Below are 23,792 nucleotides of genomic sequence, written 5' to 3' on the forward strand. Positions count from 1 at the left end.
CTGACATTCTTCTTTTGTACCCTCTGGAAACTGTTCAGCAGCATAAAAAAACCTCTAACAAGTTAAATAAGTTCTTGTTCTGCCAACAAATTATCAAGGCTTCCAGGACATTTTCTCCTCTGTTCCAGAGTATATGTGTGAGTAGCCAGGATTTGCAGGGGAGACTTTTTTCCATCTAAACAAACCCAGAAAATTTTAATTTGATTATATCTAAGGAAAAAGAAAGACAAACTGCTGGTAAATGGACTTCCTAACAAGTTGGGGTTTGGTTTGGTTTGTTTTCCTTCTAAACAAAACATACAGATTGTCCTAACAATAGGATTCTTCTGCAGTGAAGATATTTTCAGTGTGCATCATTCGTGGTTTTAATCCATTAAAAAATAACAGCTAATCAGCAGAGTATTTAAAAGGGTGAAGTCAATTCTGGCACAGAAAATCAACAATATTCAGAGCAGTACTGTACTTACCCTAAGTTCAGAAATTAATATCACTTTTTACTATCTTGGTATGATTTTATTAAACCAATTACAGCTGTATCTGGCATATCCTTTTACAAGTTTAAGATCACTCTGTTGCATTTCCCTGTTGACATTTCAGACATAGCACCTACTAGGAGCTTGTGTGCTTAGAAAAGCAGAGAGCTAGCAGGCCATAAATGAGTGTTAGGATGGTTGAATTCACACTTTCTGTGTGAGAGCACTGGTGAGTGCAAAATAACACAAGTGACCTACACTAAAAGGGTAGAAGAGTTATCAGATAAAAGGCTAGGACTGGAGACTGTTGAAGGGGAATTAAGGGGCTGGGGGAGCTTAAATAAGGAGATGCTTGAGGCAAGGAGCTTGAAACCAGTTATGGGTGGGGATAGGGGTGGGAGCAAGCTGAGGAAACAAGCTGATGACTCTGGGTTGAGGCCAGCATCAGTTCGGAAGAGTTGTTCTGCCTTTAGGGAACAGTCTTTCCCTAAGGGTGGTAAAAAGCAAAAATAGAATATATGAACTGCCAGATCAGGCTCAGGCAGCTTGGAGGGTTTTGGTTGGATGTAAGTGAGGCAGGGAAGGGTCAGAGTGCATTGGCTGATCAATAAGTCATCACATACAAGCTGTGCAAGACTCCCTTGGGGAAATCCCCATATATGATCTGATTTGAAAATGGTTAGTCAAGGTGAGGCTGAGGAAGTTTCAGTATCCTTTTTTGGGACGTGCCATTTCATGTATTGCATCCAGTTTTGATTATCTGCATTGCGGGAGAAGGAGCTCCATTAGGAGCAACATGTTGTGCTTGTACATCAACACGAAGACTCTTCCCAGAGGCAGAGTCTCTGACCTGTGACTGTGTTTTTAGGCAGAGCCAGGCAACCTTTCTTCCACCAGCAGTCCTCTCTTACTGTTTTCTTAAGGCATTCTCCTTCCCTTCTTCTTAAGTCTTAGGTTTGGCAGTTAACCAAGTTGAAAAGGACCCTTTGAGGTCAAAGTAAACAATAGTTAAGAAATCTTCTAAAAATGTTTGCTACAGGAGGAGAGGGGACAAATGGCAGCTGTCTTTCCAGCATCCCATCTGTGTGGTTAAAATGCTTTACTCTTGTTGAAACGCTTTCTGTACCAAGCTGAATGCACTCTTTTAAATATTCAGCTTGATCTGTCTTGTTTACCTGTCATGAAGAAAAGAGCTGGTGACCCCCATTACAGACTGCATGGTACACCAGGTGAATATCTGAAACAGCAGAGAGATGAGAACATGAGCAGTGGTGAAATTTTTCCTCTCTCAAGTCTTAGATTTAGCAAACAGCAACATTCCCAGGTTACTGCTTAGAGGCACTGTATTAAGAAGATCATTACCAGCTTCCTGCAATACTTAGTAGAAACCACACATAATATTTACACATCAAAACACTTCTGTCCATAATGTTTGACAGCATTATGCTGCAGAATTTAGCCTGAGTTGCTGTTTTCCCATTGTGCCCCATATAGTGGAGCTAGAACTTGACTGTTCCATTGCTCATGTTACAGTTACCAGGAACTTTTCTTTCTGCGATAAAGGACTTTGAGAAGCAGCCTGTGAGCCAGCTTAAGCTTCATGTTTCTCATACCCAGGTCTGCATTTGCTATACAGTAATAGCATGGCTATTTGGCTAATTAGCTGGCTATTTATCTGATTGACTCTCTTAAGAATATGAAATGCTGTGAAATGCTTCAGAAAAAACATCCCCAGAGTTTTCCAGATAAACTTTGTGCTGTCTCGTTGGAAGGGAAACTTAAAACCCCATTGGCTTTGTTTCAAAGTAAACTAGAAACTGGTATGGAAACTCATGCAATAAGCTGTGTTCTCAACTCATCATAGAGAAGCATTGCACATTGAAAGCGTTAGCCAACATCGGTGAGAAGTGGCATCCAGAATTTCTGAGTTGCGCTGTTTCCATTCCCTGTTTATCAGGTAAGACATCACCAACCCTTCAGCCTAATGGAATAGTGTGAAAACTGCATTTATTTAGTGCTTATGAAATGCCCACATGTTACAGAGCTGAACACCGTAGGAAACCCCATGAAGAATCAATTTTCACTCTCTCCAAAGTAGTGCACAGCAAATAAAGCTTGAAGCCAGACAGTGAGCAGTGGAGGAGAAACAAAATGCTTACTCATCAGCAGCGCTTCACCATCTAATCACAGAGAAAGGCAAAGAATCCATGGGAAAAGATTTCTGGGTAATCTCTGTAATTTAGGGATGTGCAGAAGGTTGAAGCGGAGTGGGGCAGGCAGACTTATGTTTGCTGGTTTTTAGCACTGAACAATTTGACTTTGCAGCATTAATGGAAGCGTAGAATATCTCATGTTGGAAGGGATCCATAAGGATCACTGAATCCAACTCCCTGCTCCTTGCAGGACTACCTAAAACTAAATCATATGACTTAAGAGTAGCATGGAGATGGTCCTTGAGCTCTTGACAAGGTGACAAGGTTTGGGGCTATGATCCTGGGGAGCTTGTTCCAGTAGCCTGACAACCCTCTCAGTGAAGAATGTTCTCCTAATGCCCAACTTCAGTAACGTTGTATTAATGTTAATCATTAAACTGGATGGTACGCTAATGAAGCCAGAAGGTTGTTCAAGTCAGTCTTACTGCATCCATTAAGCTGTTGTAAGCAACAACAGGAAAACCATGCAACATTGTCTGTTGTTTCCTTAACAGGCCATTATAAAACATCTGTATGCCTGCTGTCAGGGCTGCCGGCAGCCACCAGTGTGCAAAATGATGAAGTACTGCATTTCTTCCATTACCAAGATGAGGGTTCTTTCTGTTATCCTGTTTTTTAACATCTTGAAGGGATATGGCCTTGAGGAGAGGAGGCAGTGTCTTGGGTCTGTCTGGTCACTGTCACCACCAGACAGCTATGTAAATAGAAAAACGCCACTTGAATGAACAGAGTCTGGGAGTTGGTGAAAGGAAGTTCATAGGTTGCCACAGTTAGACAACAAGGGACATTTGAACAACACAGAACCAAGAATGTTCCCAGAGGAAACAGCTGTGAAGTTTTCTTTTTGGTTATGCAGCTGCCAAGAGTTTGTGTTCATTTGGTCACTTGCATAGAACAGGAGATCCTCACAGACTGCCGAGAGGAAAAGGGAAGGGGATGCTTCATCCATGAAACTCTGCTGCTTTATGTTAAATGGAGGAAAAACTCTAACACAGTGCATGGGGACAGCAGCTTTGTATGACTGAAGTTAGATACTTGATTTGTTGGGCAATGCCATCTTTTGTATTTCTGGAAGTAGAAGCCTACTGAGGATTGCAAGGAAACAAATCCATAAAGAAGCTGAATGTGGAGGCCATTGCTCTGGTATTGGAGTAGTACTGGAGTAATATCAACACCATCAGAATCTCCAAACATGCATTAATTTTCTCCTTGTGTTATTTTCTTTTCATATGAAACCAGTGAAATGCTGTCTGAGTCAGATAAGAACGGTAGCATTATGTTTATAATTCTCTATAAATGTAGGCCCTGATTTGTATCATGATTTTGAAGATAAAGGAGACCTTGTCTTTCAGATATCACAGGAAGCAGTTAAAAGATCAAGAGTCTGAATGCTGTCAGACTTGTAATTAGGATAATAGTAACATCTGTAGAGCACTAAGTGCTTGTGTTAGCACATGAAAGGCCCAGAGGCATTTCCTAGGGATGCCTATAACCCAAGTCTGTGGTTCAGGAAGCTGCTTCCACATGTGATTGTTCCAGCTGAGAATGGTACCCATGTAACTTTTAAATGCATATTTAAATCAGAACTCATATTTGAAGTGATTTGGGAAATGTGCAAAATAAGGCAGATCAGGGGCTTTGCAGTCTGCTGAAGATACTAAAAATAGGTCAAATAAATTGCATGACCTTAACTAAGACATTCTCGGCTACATGTCTAGAATAGAGTTAATTTCTAGATTCAGTTGTCTGAATCTAGCCATTTATATTGTAGCTGTATGACATCAATTCCATAGCTTCAGTGTAGGGCTTAAAGAGGTATACAGCCCGGTCTAAACATCTGCATTTGGTTTTGCTGAACTGTTTTTTACATCCATTGACTATGATGGGAGCAATGATGCCTAGATCACATAGCTATCACTTGCTGTGTAGGCACTTGAAAATGCATATCAGTTTCTGGAGCCAAATCCCACTCCTAAAGTTTAGTGAGATGAACTCGTCCACAATGGCAGAGCATAAAAACTGTTCCCTGATAACCTGGAGATGAGAGCATGCTAGCCTGGAGCCAGATACTTTCTTTATGGACCAATGAAACACTCTTCATTCAACAGAAGTATTCCTGTTGTAGTGGAGTCACCAGTCAAGCAGGATAGAGCTGCTCCAACCTTTTTCATTTGTATTATTGATAACGTGGCTTATCCCATGGACCACAGAAAGAGATCAGCACAGCAATTGACACCAGGACCAGATTAATGTTTTCTCCAGCATGTGTGTTTGTCATGGTTTGGTCACTGTTGCCTAACACAGTTCTCTCTTTATGATGTTGGTACCTGGAAAATCTACCTTGGTGAACTGTATTCTAAAAGCTGTCTTTTGATAAACAGGGATAACAGCTGGCTGTCTGGTTATCCAGGAACTTGGGCTGAACCCCTGACCCTAACGTGTTTAGTTACACAGTATTTCCCTATGGTCTGTCTCTCAAAGCAATGTTCTGATGATTGTCTTCTTGGTGCTGGTCCAGCTAAGGTGGAGCAAGGAAGCACAGCACTGCTTTTCTCCTTATTCAATGAGTATTAGTTTTCTGGGAATAACAGTGCTATGGTGGGAAATGTTTCATTTTCTACAGTACTTTATCACAATGGCATTTCTTAGTAATCCTCTTTTTCCCCAAATCTATCATCTCATGGTCTTTTTTATTTTCTTACAGGAGGAGCTGGGCATTGCCTGTGAGTTGCTTGAGTCAGATTTCCTCAAGTGCAGCGTGGGATTTCCTTTCATGAGATCGAAATCTAGGGTAATGTTGTGATGCTTCCATTTGCAGAGTGATGGTCCAGTCACCTCTTTGTCTCCAAGGAGTGGCCAGAAAGGCAACTGCTCTGTTAAATGTCTGTGACTGATACTTTTGCTAGCTTTCTAACACAAGATATCCAAGCCTTGCACAGTTATGGAGGGTAGGTGTCCTCTTTCCCACCAGATAGAGCCAATGACAGAACCTTGTGCACTACAATACAGTTCTCTTCAAAAATGATCCATAGTTGCAACTATGAAAACCGTGCATACTTCTGCAGAAAATCAGAACAGGACTCTGTCTTATTTAAGTTGCTTTATTTTGTTTTTATTTTTGTCTTCTCTTACATTAAAGTGCAACTGAATTTGTACACATTACAATGAAAATGCCTTAGGGACTTTTTCATATTACAGACTCCTGGTAGCTTTGCAAGATTTTGTTTGGTAGACTAAGATGAACCCTCTGATGATGTTTAGAAATTCAGCCGTGTTCTTTCTGTCACTAAACCAAGCTGTACAAATGACCAACCCAGAAGGGTGAGAAGATGAGGTATAACTTCAGGATGACCTGAACAAAATCAGTCTGATTTTTTTCAGAAGTTTTCAACTACAAAACCTAATTCTTTCCATTTGAATTGACCTTTGACTTGACATGATTTTTTTTTGTTTACGAGTTTTATTGACTGTAGTATGCTCTTTTGAAGCATTTAAAAAGATTTTAAATGAAATGGCCAAAATAAGTGCAGTAGCAAAATATTATCTGGAATAGAATAATCTGAGGTTTTTGCTCCAGAATCACATAGTTGGGTTATTTTCATTTTTTTTCAGCAAGCTGTTGAAATCACAAATTTGGAAACTTTCACTTTGCCAAAATCTGTTCTGGAGTTAGGTAGAAAAGTTACTGCATGGAGAAGTTAAAGTAGTGCTGCGGTGGTCATCATAGATTCTCTTTTCAAAATGAACACCTGACTTTATCCATTATGGTGAGTGGCCATAAAGCTTTAGCTTGTGCTAGTCGCTCCAAGTCTCTGTGCACGCCTGAGGCATGATCCTTATTCCCCTCAAAGTATCTCTTCACCAGCAAGTAACAACATAAAGGTTAGTGCTGAGGTAGTTTCGGGTAGAGATCCTCTTATACTGGAAGACCCTTTCCCTGGCAGATGATCTCCTCAAGAGATCTCCTCTTCCTTTGAATGACAATTCCAGTAAAGGCCCTTTCACAATAAAGGAAAAATCAGAGATGAAATTGCTAAGATTTAAAAGCTACACTACAGTAGAGGAAGCTCTCTTACGTGTATCTAAATGCGCTACTTTTGTACAGCTAGGCCAGTAAAATATATGGGAAATTTCAGAATAAATGCATTTTGAAACTATATTTGTCTCTAAATACTGCTTTTTCTTTGCACAGTATGACTTCAGTGTGATCTTTGATACGAGCCACTTGTCTGGGCAGGAAGAAACACTTACCTTCCTTGTCACTGCACAAAGGTAAGGGAACCTTTGTACCTCTTGATGACTTGAATATCCTTTGTTACATGAAGTGTGCATTGCATATGCTTGACAGTTCTGTGATATTAGTGGTAAATGTGTATGTGCGGTAGATGAGGTTAAATTTCTGGGGCTAAATGCATGCATTTTGGTAATATAGAGGAACCATGTGACACAGCTTCCTGAAAAATGAGGTAGGATCATACTTAGGCTTTCTCTTCCAAGCAGTTGCAATTCTGAAGGAGCAGTTTGTGTTCTCTCAAATGGAAGGCCTTCGTGTTTCTGTGCCCATCCCTTTGGGCCCTGTATCAAGCTCAGCTCAGCTGCGGTTGACGATCAGCACCAGGCAGGCACATTTGTTCCAGCATTTGAATGAAATAAGCATGTTTGGATGCAAACCAAAAAAGAGAAATGCTTTCATCAGATGGTCAGGAATCTCACTGACAGTTTGCAAAGTTGCATGTCTATTTTTTCCCCCTATGGATCTTCAGTGATCTATGACAGACTGCATGAAACAGCTGAATAGGGTATTTCCCCAAGGGCACTTGGAGCAGGCATTGAAGTAGGGTGATGCCAAGTGTGCATGCATAGTGATTTTTATCTTGGGCAGAATATGAGGTGTGACACATTCTCTGTGCCTCCTAAGATGATTTGTCACAAAGATGCAGACTCTATGGGTGATTCGGTCACAAGCATTGTCAGGGTGTATATGAAACAGAATAACTGATGATAGCACAGCTGTGTTAACCTGGGCCATGATGTGCTAGGTGTGAGATTAGTTCCTGATTCCCTTTTCCTGATTCCCTTACTGTGTGAGTATGCCAAATTCATACTCTCCTGTGTCAAAACCAGGGCCTCCAGCCTGAATTCTCCTCCCCAGTTTGATGATGCCTCACCAAGTAGTTGGAGAGGAGAGAGAATCTGTAGCAGGTGCTGAGTGATTGCTCTCATAGAGCACAGTCCTCCTCTTGCAGCAGCAACTGTAGGTGGGAACAAGATCCTGCGGCACGTGGTGCTGGTATGAAACGCTGAAAATGAGACCTCGTATTAGAGAGGCAAGACCATGTCCTGCACGTAAGAGAGGTTTTATTCTCCGTGAGGAGGAGTCCATAGTGTGTTCAGATGGCCTCGTGATGCTTCTAGGTCAGGGAGATGCATCAGTGTCTGTTAGGTGAATGCCAGCTGGTGCAAAGATGGGTCTGCAGTGCTTTAAGTTTGCCCATCCAGTGTTTTCCAGATTGTGCCACTCATTTCCCTGCCTTGGATAGCACAGGGATTTCCTCTGTAATCTCACTCCTCACATTTCTGTGCCCCACCAGTGAGAAGGGTTAGTCAGTGCCTTTAGATGGAGCAAAGAAATAAATAGTAGTTTGTACACATAGTCTGAATGCTCAGAGGGGTTTAGGAGCAAGTTTCTCATTTCAGAAGGATGGGCAGGAGGACAGTTGTGTTTTGAAGGATTGAGCTGAACCTCCAAAGACAACAGTGCATGTCCCAGTGCTGATTACCCTAATTTTCTCTGTGACTTTGGGCAAATAGCTCAATTCCCATGCTGTGAAATAAGGATAATAAAATCTTTCTACCACAAGAATTGCAGGGAGCCTTGGGGTAAAGTCGGTGACAAAGAAATGGAGAGGAAGTGTCTGTGTTGTGGCCAGACTGCAATGACTGGGGACATTGTTTCCACACAAAACCAAAGCTAGTCTGGCTGAACTGGCTGGACACAGAAAACCTGTGACATGCTGTCATGGGAAAGTAAGCTTTGCCCTTCAAAAGGCCACTTAAGCCTGTTCCTTGAAGCTGCAATTCTGGCAGTAGTACCTGTAACAAGTGACTGGTTCAACAGTAGGAGAGATCAACTGGACAGAGATCTGAATATTACCTTACATTTGCTCTTTTCGCTTAGAAAACCAGCAACAAAGCTCCAAAGCCTTTTCTGCGCTTCATGGTGTGAGCTATTTTTCTAGAGCTAGATTCACTGCGCTGTATTCTCCTTTTCTGACAGTACCTTTGATCCATTTGAAACAGATGAGCATGTACCCATGAACCTTGTATAGAATTCTACTTGCTTATTTTGTTTGCCACCATGGTATCATCTCGGTATTTGTGTTGGATGAGAAATGTCTCCAATTTGGACTCTTCTTCAAGCCTGTTCAGAGGAAAACCTTTTATTAAGTGTTTTTTTCCTGGGACTGGGATTTTGTGGGTTTTTCCATCTGGGCCATAGTTTTATTAGGAGTCATGGCCAATGTGTCAGTTACAGAAAGCGGAGCTCGATCTATGCATGTATGTAGCCAGCAGGCTCTGTTTCTGTAATCTGAGCAACTCATCATCTGCACGGTATCACTTGGGATGTTACTGCCTGCTGTTGCCTCAGTGATACTGTCCTCAAATAAATAGGATCATATCTTTCGCTTTGCCAGCTTGATTTGTGAGTAAATCCAATGAATTGCAAGGCAAAAGTGATTCCAAAGTCACTGCTGGAGAAATTAGAAAGATATGTAACATACTTCTCAAGATTATTGTTCTGAGCTGTCACTCACCTAGCAGACTCACCATCAGAGTTGGAATAATTACAGGTTTGCATGTTGGACATGCATTTCACAGGCACCTTTCACAGACTTCATACAAAAGTGCTCACACTGAAATAAACTGACTCAAATCAGAGATGATTGCACACTTTTCTCTTTCCTCCTTCTGCTTTTGACCAGTTGAGGTAGCTACCTTTGAAAATGTAAAGTAGAAGTGACAGCTAAGTACAGAAAGAGGGGATGGAACTGCTGAGAGGTTCTGTCCAGTTTAGTATGAGGGTCTCACCCAGAAAAGCTGCTTGTAGCGGCACCAAATTGATGCCGTGGTACAATGCAGGTATATGGAAAGTCAGGACCCTCTGTGGGGTTGTATGTATGTCTCCCAAACTGATTTGCAGTCAGGCTGGGACAGAATCACCTCTTGCATTGGAGTCTAAATGTCCTTGCTTCTACCCACTGTGCATGATGGCTGCTGTAGTTTCACACTGCCATTTGAATGCGCACTTTGCTCCAAGATAGGTTTTTTGGTGTGAGCCACGTCGTGTCACACCGCGATGAGCTACACAGGAGCAACCACAATGCACATCCTTTATGTGTGTGCCCTCTCCAAGGTGGGTGAACAAATGTAGCTTTTAATCTTTGGGAGGCTTCTTAAGGAGCTGACATCACTCAAATATAGAGGCTCAGGGTAGGAAGGCAGAGAGATGGTAGCTGTGAAACTGTGTGATATATTGCAAAGGCTGTCAATTTATAGCATGTTTATTTTTCCTTTTTTTCACAGTGGAAACCTAGAACGCACTGAATCTCTGCATGATAACACCCTAACCCTGTCGGTGCCCCTGATGCATGAAGTGGACTCATCTATCAATGGGTAAGTACCAGTCACCAGATGAAAACAACAAAAATAATGATAATCCTAACAATAACATCTGAGTCTCTTCCAGTGAAAAACTGAATTCTTCCCTTTGTTTACATGTAGCAGAACTGTTGCTTTTTCCCTGTTTCCCAGACTCTGGTCATACAGACAAACTCATTCATTATCTGGGAATTTTATTTGTCATGCCCTTCATTCCAACACTGTACCTCTTTCTCACTCCTTAGAGAAACTCCATTAATTTAATGCTAATTAGTTACCATGACGTTGGTAGTAACTATCAGACTTTAATTCATGTGATTCTGTAGGTATGATGGACCTTAAAATAAAACGAGAGCAAGTAAATCACATCTTGTTCCTTAGGTCATGTCTTTAAGGATATGGTTGAGAATCCATCACCATGACAAAGGTTAGGGTCAAATGTTCTGGGATTTTAAGGAACTTGGTGGAGTCCAGCTGTTTGTCTTTCTGTTTAATTTCACAATCAGAATTCATTTCTGCTTCTGCTCATTTTACCACTTCCTCTGGTCCCAAGTGTGTGAGGCATCTGAGCATCAACTAAGGAATCACCCTTTGACTGAATTACTTGTGTAATACGTAGCCACTGTCCTCTCCCCATGGTTGCTCATGTATGAGTTCCTACTGCCTTTGTACTCAGGGGTTTTCCCTTCCACTTCTGCACCCCACAATCTTAAGTGTAGAATAAATGGTTTGTGGTTGGTCCCCACAGACAGACTGTCCTCTAGCATAGACTGTGCTTGAGTTATAATGGGGGACCTGGTCACTCGTGGTGAATTAGAGTCCACATACATTGAGAAAGCTGACATTCATTAAGAAACTGGGGAAGCAAAAAATAATCAGTAGTGTCTCCAAGAGGTCAGTGTCTGGTTTAACCACCATTTATGACAATCCCCAGGGAATACATATTGTCAAAATGACCAGTGCAGTTTAGCATCAGTAGAAGTCAAAGGTTCCTTTGACTAGCATGCTACATATGAAGGAACAACAATACCTGCACTGACATGTGGTTTGGCTGAAAAGCTGGGTAAAATCAGCTGCGTGAAGCTGATTTCCTCCCTTCTTACATAGAAATAAAATCCCCTAATTACTGACACAATAGTCAGAATGGGCAGAAGACATGCTTAAGCTTGCTCAGAGAAATGAAGTGCGCTGTTAGACCTCACAAGATGACTAGCAAGGACAAAAATCTCCTCTATATTGCCAGTAAAGCCTCAGCAGCATGTTCTGAAAGTTTTTGAGTGCTTTCATAGTTGCAGATTGTGTAGAAACTTAACTCTGTGTCCCTTGCTTCTTGATGCTTTGATAAAGATGGATTTTTGTACAGCTTTACAGATACAGATGCTTTCATCTGTGTCCTTAGATCTTGCCTACAGAGTACTGCATGCCAAAAAAACTGATAAAAATGGGGCTCTTTTCTCTCTCTTCATAACATACTATTTGTAAAGCACAAGGTCTCTAAATTTCTAAGCCCCACCCAACTGATTATGTAGATTACTTTATTCTTTCTCATAGACAAGGCTTATTTAATTCAAGTTCACAGAACTACCAGAAAAAAGTTGGGTTCATTGGAGGGCACAATATCCCCACGCATGGTAATATTAGTAATACTCTTTTTGGGACAGTCTATTTTTAAAGTTACTTTTGTTAGCTATCCTGCATTTCAGTCTACAAGAGCAAACTTCATTCCTGCTCATAAATAGCCCGGAAGGGCTTGTACCATGTCTGGGAGGAGCCTTCTGGCACAACACTGTTAATGGGATGAATAAATCTGTCTCTTCTTGTTTCCCTAGCAATTTCTGGCATAGGAGGCAGGCAGGAAAAAAGGAAATGTACCTAAACAGGCTTAAAATCCTGTCACAAAAAACTCTGACCCAAAAGGACAAACTGGGAAGGAAGCAGAATTTTAGGCAGTCCCTCACCAAGGTTTGTCCTGAAACTAGGACCTTTTCAAATCAGTACAGCAGCCCCAGATTAAAAGGACGTACAAAGGATGCTTAAAGCACTCCTAGTCTTCTTCTGCAGGGTTTCCAGGTACTGTTTGTGCCTCCAAGTCTTTTCTGATAAAACCCTACTGTTTTTTACTTTGTGATAAGATGATAAGAGTAGTTGAGGAGACTTGGCCTGTGCCACTGTAGTTGAAAGTTATATCCCCCTCTACTCTTCCCTTTAACCATCTGTTAATCATAAAGGTAGTGAAGCTCAGATAATTAATGAAGTGGGTTTTTCCTGCAATGCTATGTAAATACTAGATAAAATTGGAATGTTACTTTAGTGGATACTCAACTGAAAGTATTCCTATTAGTAACAGTTTCTTCAGATTAACTTGTTAGTGCAATGATTTCCTGTATTGCACAAGCTATTGGACTCTCAGAAATCATCCATTTCAGGGGCCCTGGAGAAGAGGTTTTGTGATAGGAAAGGAGAAAAAGAGAGAAAGTAATCAAAAGAAGTCTGCTTTGGTGGTGGGATGTTAACCCGGGTCAGTTGAGATGCCACTTGTGTAGTTCAGTGTTGTCAAGAGAAAATTAAATCACAAATAATAAATTAATATTAAATGCTCTCATAGAATTTCGTAAGACCTGAAAGCAAGGGGTGCAATTCAGCTTGCCACAAGTATATTTAATTTTGGTGACAAACACAGCTTACCAAATTTGTGTCTTGACCTTTCAGAGAAGTCTTCCCTACTTCATTTTTCTATGGTGATTCTGTGGAAGCGTCCAACTTTGTTCAGTTGGAAAACCATGAATGTCATTTCCAGTCTCTCAACTTCACACTGCAGGTAAAACTGATCCTTATTTTGATTGCTTTCCTGCTTGACAGCTCTTTCTGGTTTTGTATCTCTTTTATTCTGAGTGACGTATGGTCCTTGGGGCATGTTTCCGAATCACAGTATGCTGTCCGATGCATTGTTGATTGGCTGCCATATGTACAGTGTGAAGGGGTGGTGTGTTTTCTTATATCAAGAATTATATCAAGAATTGCAAGTAGTGTATCTTACTTCCACAGGAATGAAGATACTTCCATTTGTTTTTCTTTTACCTTTCATCATGCTCTCAGTAAAGAGCTTTGGTTACTCAAGTGCTACATTTTGGATGTAGTTGCAGATTTAAAAGGGAGGAGTAACTGTTTTTAGTAGCATGGTCGTTGAGGAGTGGGCAGCTTTTATCCATGAGAACAAACATATACACATGCAAGGATTCAGACTTGCTATATGCCCCCGGTATGAAAATGTTTATAGGATTGCTGATAAGAATACAGTACAGGGAAGAGACTGGGACACTAAAAAGACAAGTGTGTGAGGAGGTTTCTTTAAACATCTCATGGCATCGCAGTGTTATTCAAGTATTATCTATAGATTACATTTCACATGGCAGTTAGATGAGTTCCTGATATGGCAAAGTATATGGATGGCTTGTTATAACAAACTCTTGTCATGCAGGCCAAAGGAACTTGTCTTGCTGCTGTGACTGTATCTATTACAAGCACTTTTTGACCGCTAGATGGAACTAGGGAATGATAAATCATGCTGAGGTGGGGGGAAATCATTTATTGTGAAAAACAGTCTTTCACCTTTTTTCCCCTTTCTGTTCTCCTAGGCATGAATGCCACTCAGCTCATAATGAATAACACATGTCTGCCTCCGTGGACAGACTGTGGTCCAGAGCAATTAAGCCCCCACTGTCATGCAGTGCCCTTAGCTATTTACTGAGAAGGAGTGAAAGCAGGATTTGAGGACATTAAAGCTTTTGTGAACCAGGCTATTAATTCTTGTGATTCTGATTTCATTCTTGTGGGTTTATAGGTCTTCCCTTCCCCCTCTCCCCCCCCCCCCAGCCAGTTATTGGTTAAAACCTGATAAAGAACAGATGTTCTGGTGCTTTAACTAGATGGATATTTTCAATAAAACAAAGTGATAACAGGTAAAGGAGACAGCATCTATATATCGGCAGGGCCAGCATTTGTCCTGCTTCATCTCTTATCTTGTGTTATTATTAACACACTTACAAGTTGCCCTATGAGTAATTTTTTTTCCCCACATAGAAGTAGAAAATTGAACTGTAACAAGTGACAGATCTGCTCTCCAGTAATGCGGTAAACCTCATAACTGTGTGTGTCAAAGAGAAAGGGTAGAGTTTCATAATGGGCAAAGCATGGTTTGCATCACTGCTTGCTTAATTGTTTCTAATGATTTGCCTGCCATTTATTAAACTTCTCCAGATGGAGAAAAGTAATAGTTCCTTAACCAAGAAAAAGAGATGATTTACAAAAATATGGAGCTTTATAGTGGGTTTTAAATGGGAAAATCTCTACCATGTCCAATGTTAATAAGAAAACAGATCTATGCATCATTTTGGGGAAGGGGTAACAAGATGTGCAATGAAAATGCCTTTTCTGCATTAGCTCTGATATCTGATCTCAGCAAGATAATCAAGTTTTTTAAAATGTCTAACATGAGGCATTATGTTTGTATTTCATACGGCATTTATCATACTCCATTGTAGTGGGATTTCTCCCCCTGCTTGGAGCCTCAGGGTTTTTGCAAGGATTTGGCATTGTGAGCTGATTCTCTCTATCAGTCAGGCATTTCTTCAAATATAAACAGGGTTTGAAGAATGAAAACCTGTTGTGTTTAATATATGGATGTTACACAACTGATTGCTACATCTTCTGACAGTACTGTCTCAGTGTTGATAAATATTCTAATGGGCCTATATTTTTTAACTATATGCAGTTATATGTGTATTGTTAAAAGCAACCAGGAAATATTTTCCTAAAAAAACCAACAACAAACATAGATAGACATGAAAACTTAATTTCATTGAAAGTTTTCCAGGAATTATTTCTTTGCAGCAAAACCCCATAGATTCTGGAATTTTCATTTGATGCGATTCAGTGGTCAACTGGAAATTCCTTGAGTTTTTGTTGAAAATTTGTGGGACTTTGAATGAAAGTGAATGTTTTCCACTAAGAGTTGCATTTAACTGGAAACCCCAGAACTTGAATGGAAGTTGTTCACGTGCATTTCCTGGCAACTCGGCAAACCCGCAGTCCGGTAGTCACAATCATCATTACTTTGGCTTCTGCTTCATAAGGAAAACATATGCTGAATCTAATGCAGTGGTTACCAGATGAAAATGAGAATGTTAACTGAGACAGCAGCATTTCTCATGGTCTTATTGATGGTGTTACAAAGCACTCTAGCAGTGTCTTTGTATATCAGGTAGAAGTGTCATTCTATTTGCATTGTTGACTGGTAATTATCCTGCAAAACTGCTTCTCACTGATGTATGAGTTGTGCTTAAAGACTCTAAGATAAGCTAAACCTTTGCCTTCATCCTAATACTTACAAAAGAAGTGTTACACAGACTCACAGAATGGTTTGAGTTGGAAGGGATCTTAAATATCTTACTAAGAAGACATTGAACAAATTGCATAGTATTTGATTTTTTTCAACTTTATACTCTCAGCTCTGGTTCTACAGTAGCTTCCCATTTATATCCAGTCATATGTGTAATTTTTAGACTTTATTTTATTTCTTTATTTTATCTTACAGGTTTACAATGCGGGGCCAAGCACTCTCCCTGGAGCTTTTCTTGACATTTCATTTCCAAACCGCCTCTCTGCCACTGGAGCCGAAATATTTCATGTTCAACATATGATGGTGAGTATGTTATGATGTGTTGTGAGTCCAGAGAGACACTGAGAGCTGACTGATGTCTGAAACAAAAGAAACCCAGCAGAACTAGATGAATCAGTTGCTTTTTTTGGGTAAGGAGCGGTTCTTTGTGTCTCTGGCCAGGTCATCATAAAAAGCTGAGCCCACCCCGCTATTGACTGCTGTCCCTCACCTAGGGCAAGCAGATGGTTGTGTGTGCCTGGTTTCCTACAGTGCAGTGTAAACCTAGATCAGGCTAATCCTGAAGTAAATGTGGAGAATGCTTCACTGAGTCACACCTCCAAAGAGGACTGAGTTTTAATCAGCCCTCTCTGATTAAACGGTGTATGTAATATCAGCAGGATATATTACTAAGATGACTTGCATTCCCCATTTTATTCTGTGGTTATCTGCAAAAGCACTAGCTAGTCCTGAATACAGTATCAATATCTATTTTTTTTTCTATAGTCAGTGTTATAATCTGTTCCTTTTGAGTGTTCTTTTAACAAATGTAAGTAACAGAGAAAGTTATTCTTTCAACACAATGTATTTCAAAAGATGGTTTCCTGTCAATTGCAAAGAAACAACAAATTGTGGTAAAGGAGACACATTCTTAGATTTCACTTCTAATATTTATTTATTACTTTCAAAGCTTTTGTTAAACTGCTAAAAGCCCATCATTTATTCTGTGGTGGCCAAGAGAGGGAAACCTCACTACTGGGGTAAATCTGTTGCTGAAATTCAGAGTAATCTGTCTTTGTAAGATGGAACCAGCTCTTCGGGCTACTTGAAAAGAAGTATTATACTTGCTTTATTGAAGAAGAAAGTATAATTTATTTATTTAAATATTTATACCATATATATATTTATACTTTATTTCTTTATTACCTACTTTTCTAGCCTTTTGGCTGAAAAATATTACCATCCTTTATATTCAAGTAGCTGTGTCACTGAATCTCTGTAAACATAGATCCAATAAGACCTTTCTAAGCAGGTTTCCAAGATTTGTGCTGTTGAAAGGTATGAGATAAAGACACATATGGCTTACAGATAGGCACAAAAGACAAAATCACTGAGAAACAGGTTTGGGATATTATATGAAACACAAGTATTGTATAGACTAATTGTCCAACTAGACTGAATTAATTCTTCATCCTATGCCTCATTCCCCATGACATTTCATTTTAATGTTTTATTTAGTCCAGTTTTATATTACCCTCCCTTTGAAACATTGCCTGTCAAAGGATCGTGACCTGTTTCCTTGTCCCTTTGTGGTCTCTGTGTGCTGTCTGTGTTCAGAGCAGCAGGATAGAGGTAGGAATCTCCTTAACAGATTTTGTCTTAAAACTCAGGCCGCCTACCTTAGGGAGTGATAAATTACTTCTGGGCATTCGTTATTTCTCTCTGTTTACTATTCCAGAAGTCTGGGCAAATTGTCTTAGACAAGACACCAGTTTTGTACTCTTGAATTAGCTGAGGTGTACACTGCCCACCAACTGGGCAAAGACAAAATCTCAAGGGGTAGTTTGTAATAATTTCTACACAGAACCCTAAGTTACAATGATAAGGATGTGATGGACTCTATGGTATTTAATAGCTGTTAGAAAAACAAGGCAAAAAACCTTAAATCTTCCACTTAACTTGTTTTTCATTGCTGTTGTACCTCTGATTTCTTATGTAAAGGAGGTTCAGCTGTGCGGTGTGGTGCTGCGCACTGTGCTAATAAATACTTGCAAGGTTTGTATCCCTTTTCCCCAACAACAGGTTGCATTTTCTCCCACATTATTTGATGTCTTTCTTCTACTCTGTAGTTTGTCTTTGTGGAAATGTCAGACTGCTGTTGTGAGACCTATTTGCATTATAGGCTGAAGAGTGGTAGTAAGCAAGTATGGTTTTATGAGATGTCTGATGATACACTGGCATGACCTGGGTCATTTCAACCCCTGAGTTTGGGTATGTGGTCAGTAGAAATCTAGTATGTGACTTTCTGAGCACCCCTGACATTAATAAATGTTATCTAAGCAACCCCTGTCTGGGATAGTGGTTATCCCTGCTTTACAGATAAATAACAGAAACACCAAATGGTTTGCCTGAGGTCATACAGGAAATTCGTGTCAGAGGCAGGCACTGAACCCATGTCTCCCAAGTCTCTCTATTGTAACAGGAAAGGCATCCTACTCTCTTTCCTCCTGCCTCTCTCCCACTGAGTTTTTATTGACTGAAAAGGGAATTAAAATCATGGAGCTTTTAATCCCTTTACAGACCAAATATACTTAAACACACAAACAAAAAAATACCCTGAAAGCAGCAGGTTGGAATGAACTTTGGAAAATGGGTTAGAACAGCTGTTTTACAAGAGCTTTTTTGTAAGCGTAGTCATTAAATGATTCAAGCTTTTGCTTATTTTGAACTTCCCAGAATCTAGACTGCAATAAAGGTGATAGTATCCTTTCAGACAGTGTGGGTGTATTTGTCATTAATTACACTTTTATACCTATAATCCAGCCATTTGAGGTGTCAGCATTGCTGGACCTTTCAGAATAGCTGTCATTAAAACAAAGGATTAGGAATGGTCATTATCTGTAACTGAAACTGTTGATCCAGCATTTGGGATTTGATTACATCATGGTTATGGCTTTTTAAAGCTAATAATTCTTTTGCCACTTCTCTGATGTACAGTACAGCAGTGAAACTTATGGAGATGAAAATGCATAGTAAAAGCACTGGAGTTTGTCTCTCCTACACACACACCAAACAAGATAGTGCCAGGAGCTAATTCCTTCATATTGTGTTGACTGATCTGGTCTTTCAGGCACAAAAAGTAATGAGAGTCACATATGGCCCACTGGAACCGTCTGTATCTCTGGGAGTTGCTAACAGGAGTTATTATCTTGCTGCTCTTAGAGGAAATGACAGCCCTCATGCTTCCTCTGTTCCTGTTGCTCTACGCTTTTGGCTTTATTGCAGAAACTGCTTTAAGATTTTCTTCCAGAGAAATTCAGGTCACAGAGATGCTTTGACATGTGGAGTTCTGCCTTGGAGATGTTCAATACTCTTCAAGGGGTCTTGGGAGTTTCTGCAACACTTCTCCCAACAAACCCCCAAATATATAAGGGGCATTTGATGTTACAGAGTAGATACTCAAATTCTGCAGTGCTAAATTATTATTGTGGAGGCAGATAAGACAAATTAATACTCTTTTTTTTTAATGTATTTTTGTATTTGCTTTCTTGCAGAAGTTTCAAACCAGGTTAAAAGCATAATAAATGAAATAGCTGGTTTGTAAAAGTGTTGTGATAGGAACGGTATAGGCGATGACACAGAAGAGCTTCACCCAAACAATGGCTCTTCAAGCCATTCTTCCATTCAAGCCTTCTTCCACAAAGGAAAACAGTGCTCATTATACTTGTGTGCGTGTTAGTTTTGAGCTGAAAGATTAGTAATTTCCTTTGGGTATCCAGCTAATTTGCAGGGCAAGGGAAGCATTATTTGACTTGCCAGCCAAGGAGCTGCTTTCCAGGGCATCCAAAAAGATTTTCACAATGGGAGTTCCTACAGAATTAACCAAGGTATTTCCTGAAGCTGTTGATAAATTAGCAATGTGTCCAGGATCGCTCTGATGCTGGCGTTATGGAACTGGATCTGATTGTTGCCTTCCTATTTGTTTTATTTCCAGCAAAGGTAAACACAATTATGAGGAACGAGGGATTAACAGTTGGAAACCAAGTTTATCTGTTTGAACTGAAATCCAACTTCAGTGCAAGCAGATGATCCTCATCCCTCCTCTGGAGGGACCAAGCTCTGCTTGGCTGCCAAACTGTCTAGATGCCAGTCAGACCATTGTCACCAGTATCAAAGTTACATGGTGTTAACCCAGAGCAAGTCCCGTATACATCTGTGGTGTTATGGAAAGGACTATCGCTCCTTTTATTGCATTGTGTGGGCCAGCAAGCGTGTTTAGGTGAATCAGTACTGAGGATATAAAGAACTGTATGTCATTGTTGCTAAGAATCTTGTTAGAAAGAGAGATGCACATGTTGCAAGACAGTCTCTTCAAAGAGTCTGCAGTCAAGGCAACGAAATAAAAGGGCATTTGGAGGAAGGAAGGAGAATGAAATAAATACTGTCTTCAATTTTCTGATGAGAAACTCCCTCCATGCATGTGAGTTTATATTTAAGTGTAGTAATTGCTAGCTTAGTAATTGCTAGTAATAGAATATTTTTAAGTTACTGTGTTCTCTTACACTAGTAATTAATGGAGAGAGGCATAAAAACAACTCTGGAGAGGCTCTAGCCAGTATTGTATTGTCTCCACTGATAATACAAAAGCCATCTTAGTCTCTCTGAGTTTCCCATGGCATCTAAGCTTAGGCTTTGAGAACTATCTCCAGAGAGTGAAAAATGGGTTAAATCTCAGTCTTGTGAATCCTGCTCCCTTTAACCTTGAGTGTGCCAGTTAGCTGAAGCCCCTAGTTGCTGGCCCAGCATTCCCATCACTTTTTCGTTAGGGAGTAAAAGAAAAATCCTTCTGCTGGAAGGACACACAGAAGTCTTCCAGTTGTACTACTATACATGGCATATTCACACTTTCTTTTTCTTCTGTCTGTGTGGGGAGACCTATTTTGTGCCTTTATGAAACCTGCGTATCAGAAAGATTAGAAAGAAAGAAAGAAAAGCTGAACTGGGAACAAAATTAGCAGCATGAAGGAGTCGAAGACAACTCCTTTTCCAAGTTGCCTTTTAAGTTAATAGCTGCCTGAGCATGGGACTGTAGAAAAGACTGTCAGGTTCAATAATGAAAACTGTTGAAATAAACATTATTCTCTTCCTGTGAATGTTGAAACAGAGAGAAGTAGAATGGAGTCAGTCCCAGAGCCACAAGTCTTTCCCGGCTGATGACAGGTTACATTTTTAAGGCCAGTTTTGTGTAGCACTCATGTCATTTTTCTCCCCGGCATTTGCACAGTAATGTCTGTAAGGAAGATGTTAAGTGGAAGAGTTAAAGCTTGCTGTCTTGTTCCATGCAAGGTCTCAGGCTGCTTGAGGTTTTTCTTCACTGCTATAATGAAAAGAAATCTGTGCAGTTTTAAAATCTTAAATGTAATTTCTGTTCATTATCTGTAGGTTGTTATGCTTGAACATAAGAATAAGATGCTTTGGCTACTGCACTGCTGATGTTTAAAAGCATAAGCAGAGGAGGACACTCTAAAGTGCTAGTAGTGCATGAACACTCCTTGAAGTATATATTGAGATTGTCAGGCTCATTATTGCCCCCTCCATGTACAGAGGCAAACCTATATATCATTATCATTACATAGAAAACCCCGTTTGTTGCCAACCAGTTCAATATTGTTTCATTTCTGTCTTTTGAAATCTCAGGTCTTGGCTCTGAAAATATATATCCACAGTCCCAGCATGTGAAGATGATATTTGCTGATAGTATCTGGTAGCAAATTTTTTTCCTGGTAGCAATTTATGCTGCTGCTGGTTGCCACCATTGATACAAGGATGGTATAGGACCATTTTGGACTTAGAGCAAGATTCATTTTAGCCCTTTGTATTAGTCATCCCCCCACGTATTCTCTCCACTTCAGCGATGGTTATACACACATGCACACTTTGGCAACCTATTTAAAGGCATAGCCACTTTGCTAGAGGAAATCATTCATTCCAGGGAGCGTATTGTACAGAAACTTGCTGACCTGCTGCCGCTTTCACTTGAATTGCTTCTTTAAATGACTGTTATTTTGCTTAGGGAGTTGGGAGGTGCTGGAGGTGTCTCGGGCATCTCGGTGGTAGCAACTGAGCCCCACGCATTGCCTGGGAGCCCTGTCACTTGCAGGTGACACTGGTGCGTCCCAGTCCTGGGATGGCTTTGAGGGAAGGCAGGAACATATGCCATGGTCCAGCATGGCACAGTCATCTCTAGACATGGAAAACAGGACCCCAAAGCAGCTCATAAAGAGCTCTTGTAAACATCTTTCTAATCTCAGCATGACAAACTGAAGCTTTTTCAGTGAAGAGAAAATTAGTTGCCATTAAGGTTTTCGTTGTTATACAGGAAAAAGTGCTTGGCCATAATGTTACTGACTTTCCTGAGCTGGGACCTTAAAATGAATCTGAAGTGGAAAACAATCATGGCACTTTTGCTTTACAGGAGCCATCTGAATGATTATACAAAAGCTGCCCCTTGCTCAGAGTTCACTGCACTACAGTGTTTCAAAATAATCCTTTCGTGCATTGATGGATATTGCCTTGAGGATACAGCAAAACTGCTTAACATGGCAGAAAGTTTTCTGTGACTTCTTAGTTCGGACTTTTAGGTGAAACCAGATTAGAACAAATTTTCTTATGTATTCTACTTATTTTGACCAACACGGGCTTGTGTTTTATGCACCATAGAAAAGGCTGTAGAAGGGGATGTGCTTGAGGCAGGTAGGATCTAGCTGAAGGAGCACTGAACACCAAGTTATCTCAGGGATTTTTTATATAGAAACATACCTTGAGATCTCATTTGTTGATTAAGTGTTTCACAGTTCATTTTAGGGAGAGGAAATGCACCAGTCAGCAACTCTCTCTTGGATTGCAGCTGTTAAGGGCTTATATATAAGGAACACATGAATGTTCATAGGTAAACTGGTTTCCATGTGAGGTGGTGTTCATTCATCTGTAGGCCTGAGCCTTGTGTGGACCTTGCAGTTAAATCATACAGGTGGTCAGTCTTTCTTCTCACTGTGTACATGTGGCAGTGCCCTCCGTCTAGCTGCTGTCTTGTAAGGCAGAAACTTGAAATCAGAATATCTTTACTTTTCTTACTAATCTGGTAGCAGCTCTAGTTCTTGAGAGTAGTACTCCTGGGGATTGCTGCCAAGTGTGTGCAAAGTGGTGGCGTGGCTGAGACCAGGCAAATGTTTCAGGATTAAGCTGATCAATCCTAGTTAACAGGTTATTTAATTAAACATCAGGGTTAAGTGCATCAGAAAAAACATCTGCAGGCCTTGCAATCAGGTTAGCACAGATTTATGCCAAACATGCATCTGGTGTTCTTTCGGGTGGAGAAGCAGAAGCCAGAGCTACTGTGGGGTTCTCCTCCCTGCTGATTTCAGGCTTTAGCAACTCCACTCTGCTGTTTAAATCTTACCTCTCCTCCTGGCCATGTAAGTTTACCTATTGAGACTGTGGACTACCAGTTTTCCTTACCAGCACTGCTAATTTTAGTCAGAATCTTTCAAGGGTTGTGTAAAAGGGGTTAATTTCAAACATTCTTTTCTGTTGCTTCAGTGGCTCTTAAATTTGTTGCCAGAATCAACAAAACTGCTCTGATTCAAATATGTTTCATTATCTGTGAATATTAAACATTTTTGGCATATGGAACAAGTACTCGGATAACATATTTACATAACTTATTTGTCTATTGTTGAAAGTCTGACCTTGTCTGGAATTTCTTGTCAGTACCTACCCCTTTTTCCCTTGGTATAACATGTTAGATTAACCATGCCTATCAATTCATGTCTATTCACCCACTAACGGGTGAATCAGTATCTTTGAATCCGGCCACACATACACATTTTTTCCCCAATATTAGGATGAATGGGCTATGGTTAGCAACAAAGACAAACAAAAGTGCATCTGTTATTTATTATCCAGTTTGCAAACTTGAACCACTGATCAGGCATGAGTACATAAATAAAACAGAAAAGAAAGGGGAAATATGTAAAAACTATCTGGCAGCAATCTGAAGACGAGTACAAC

At 40.3% G+C, this 23,792-nt stretch overlaps 1 protein-coding gene across 1 annotated transcript in view; it reads left to right on the plus strand.

Annotated features, from left to right (window-relative positions):
- The window catches only part of ITGA9 (integrin subunit alpha 9), a 215,595-nt gene that overhangs the window by 156,724 nt on the left and 35,079 nt on the right, over positions 1 to 23,792 (plus strand). The window contains exons 19-23 of the mRNA XM_062625454.1: positions 5,391 to 5,477; positions 6,879 to 6,958; positions 10,271 to 10,360; positions 13,055 to 13,163; positions 15,939 to 16,046. Coding sequence (XP_062481438.1) covers positions 5,391 to 5,477; positions 6,879 to 6,958; positions 10,271 to 10,360; positions 13,055 to 13,163; positions 15,939 to 16,046 — 474 coding nt within the window. The remainder of the gene's footprint in view (positions 1 to 5,390; positions 5,478 to 6,878; positions 6,959 to 10,270; positions 10,361 to 13,054; positions 13,164 to 15,938; positions 16,047 to 23,792) is intronic.

The sequence above is a fragment of the Pezoporus occidentalis genome, unplaced genomic scaffold (assembly GCF_034315485.1).
Source record: "Pezoporus occidentalis ecotype Australia unplaced genomic scaffold, CSIRO_AGI_Poc_V1 ctg28, whole genome shotgun sequence".
NCBI classification, from domain to species: Eukaryota; Metazoa; Chordata; class Aves; order Psittaciformes; family Psittacidae; genus Pezoporus; species Pezoporus occidentalis.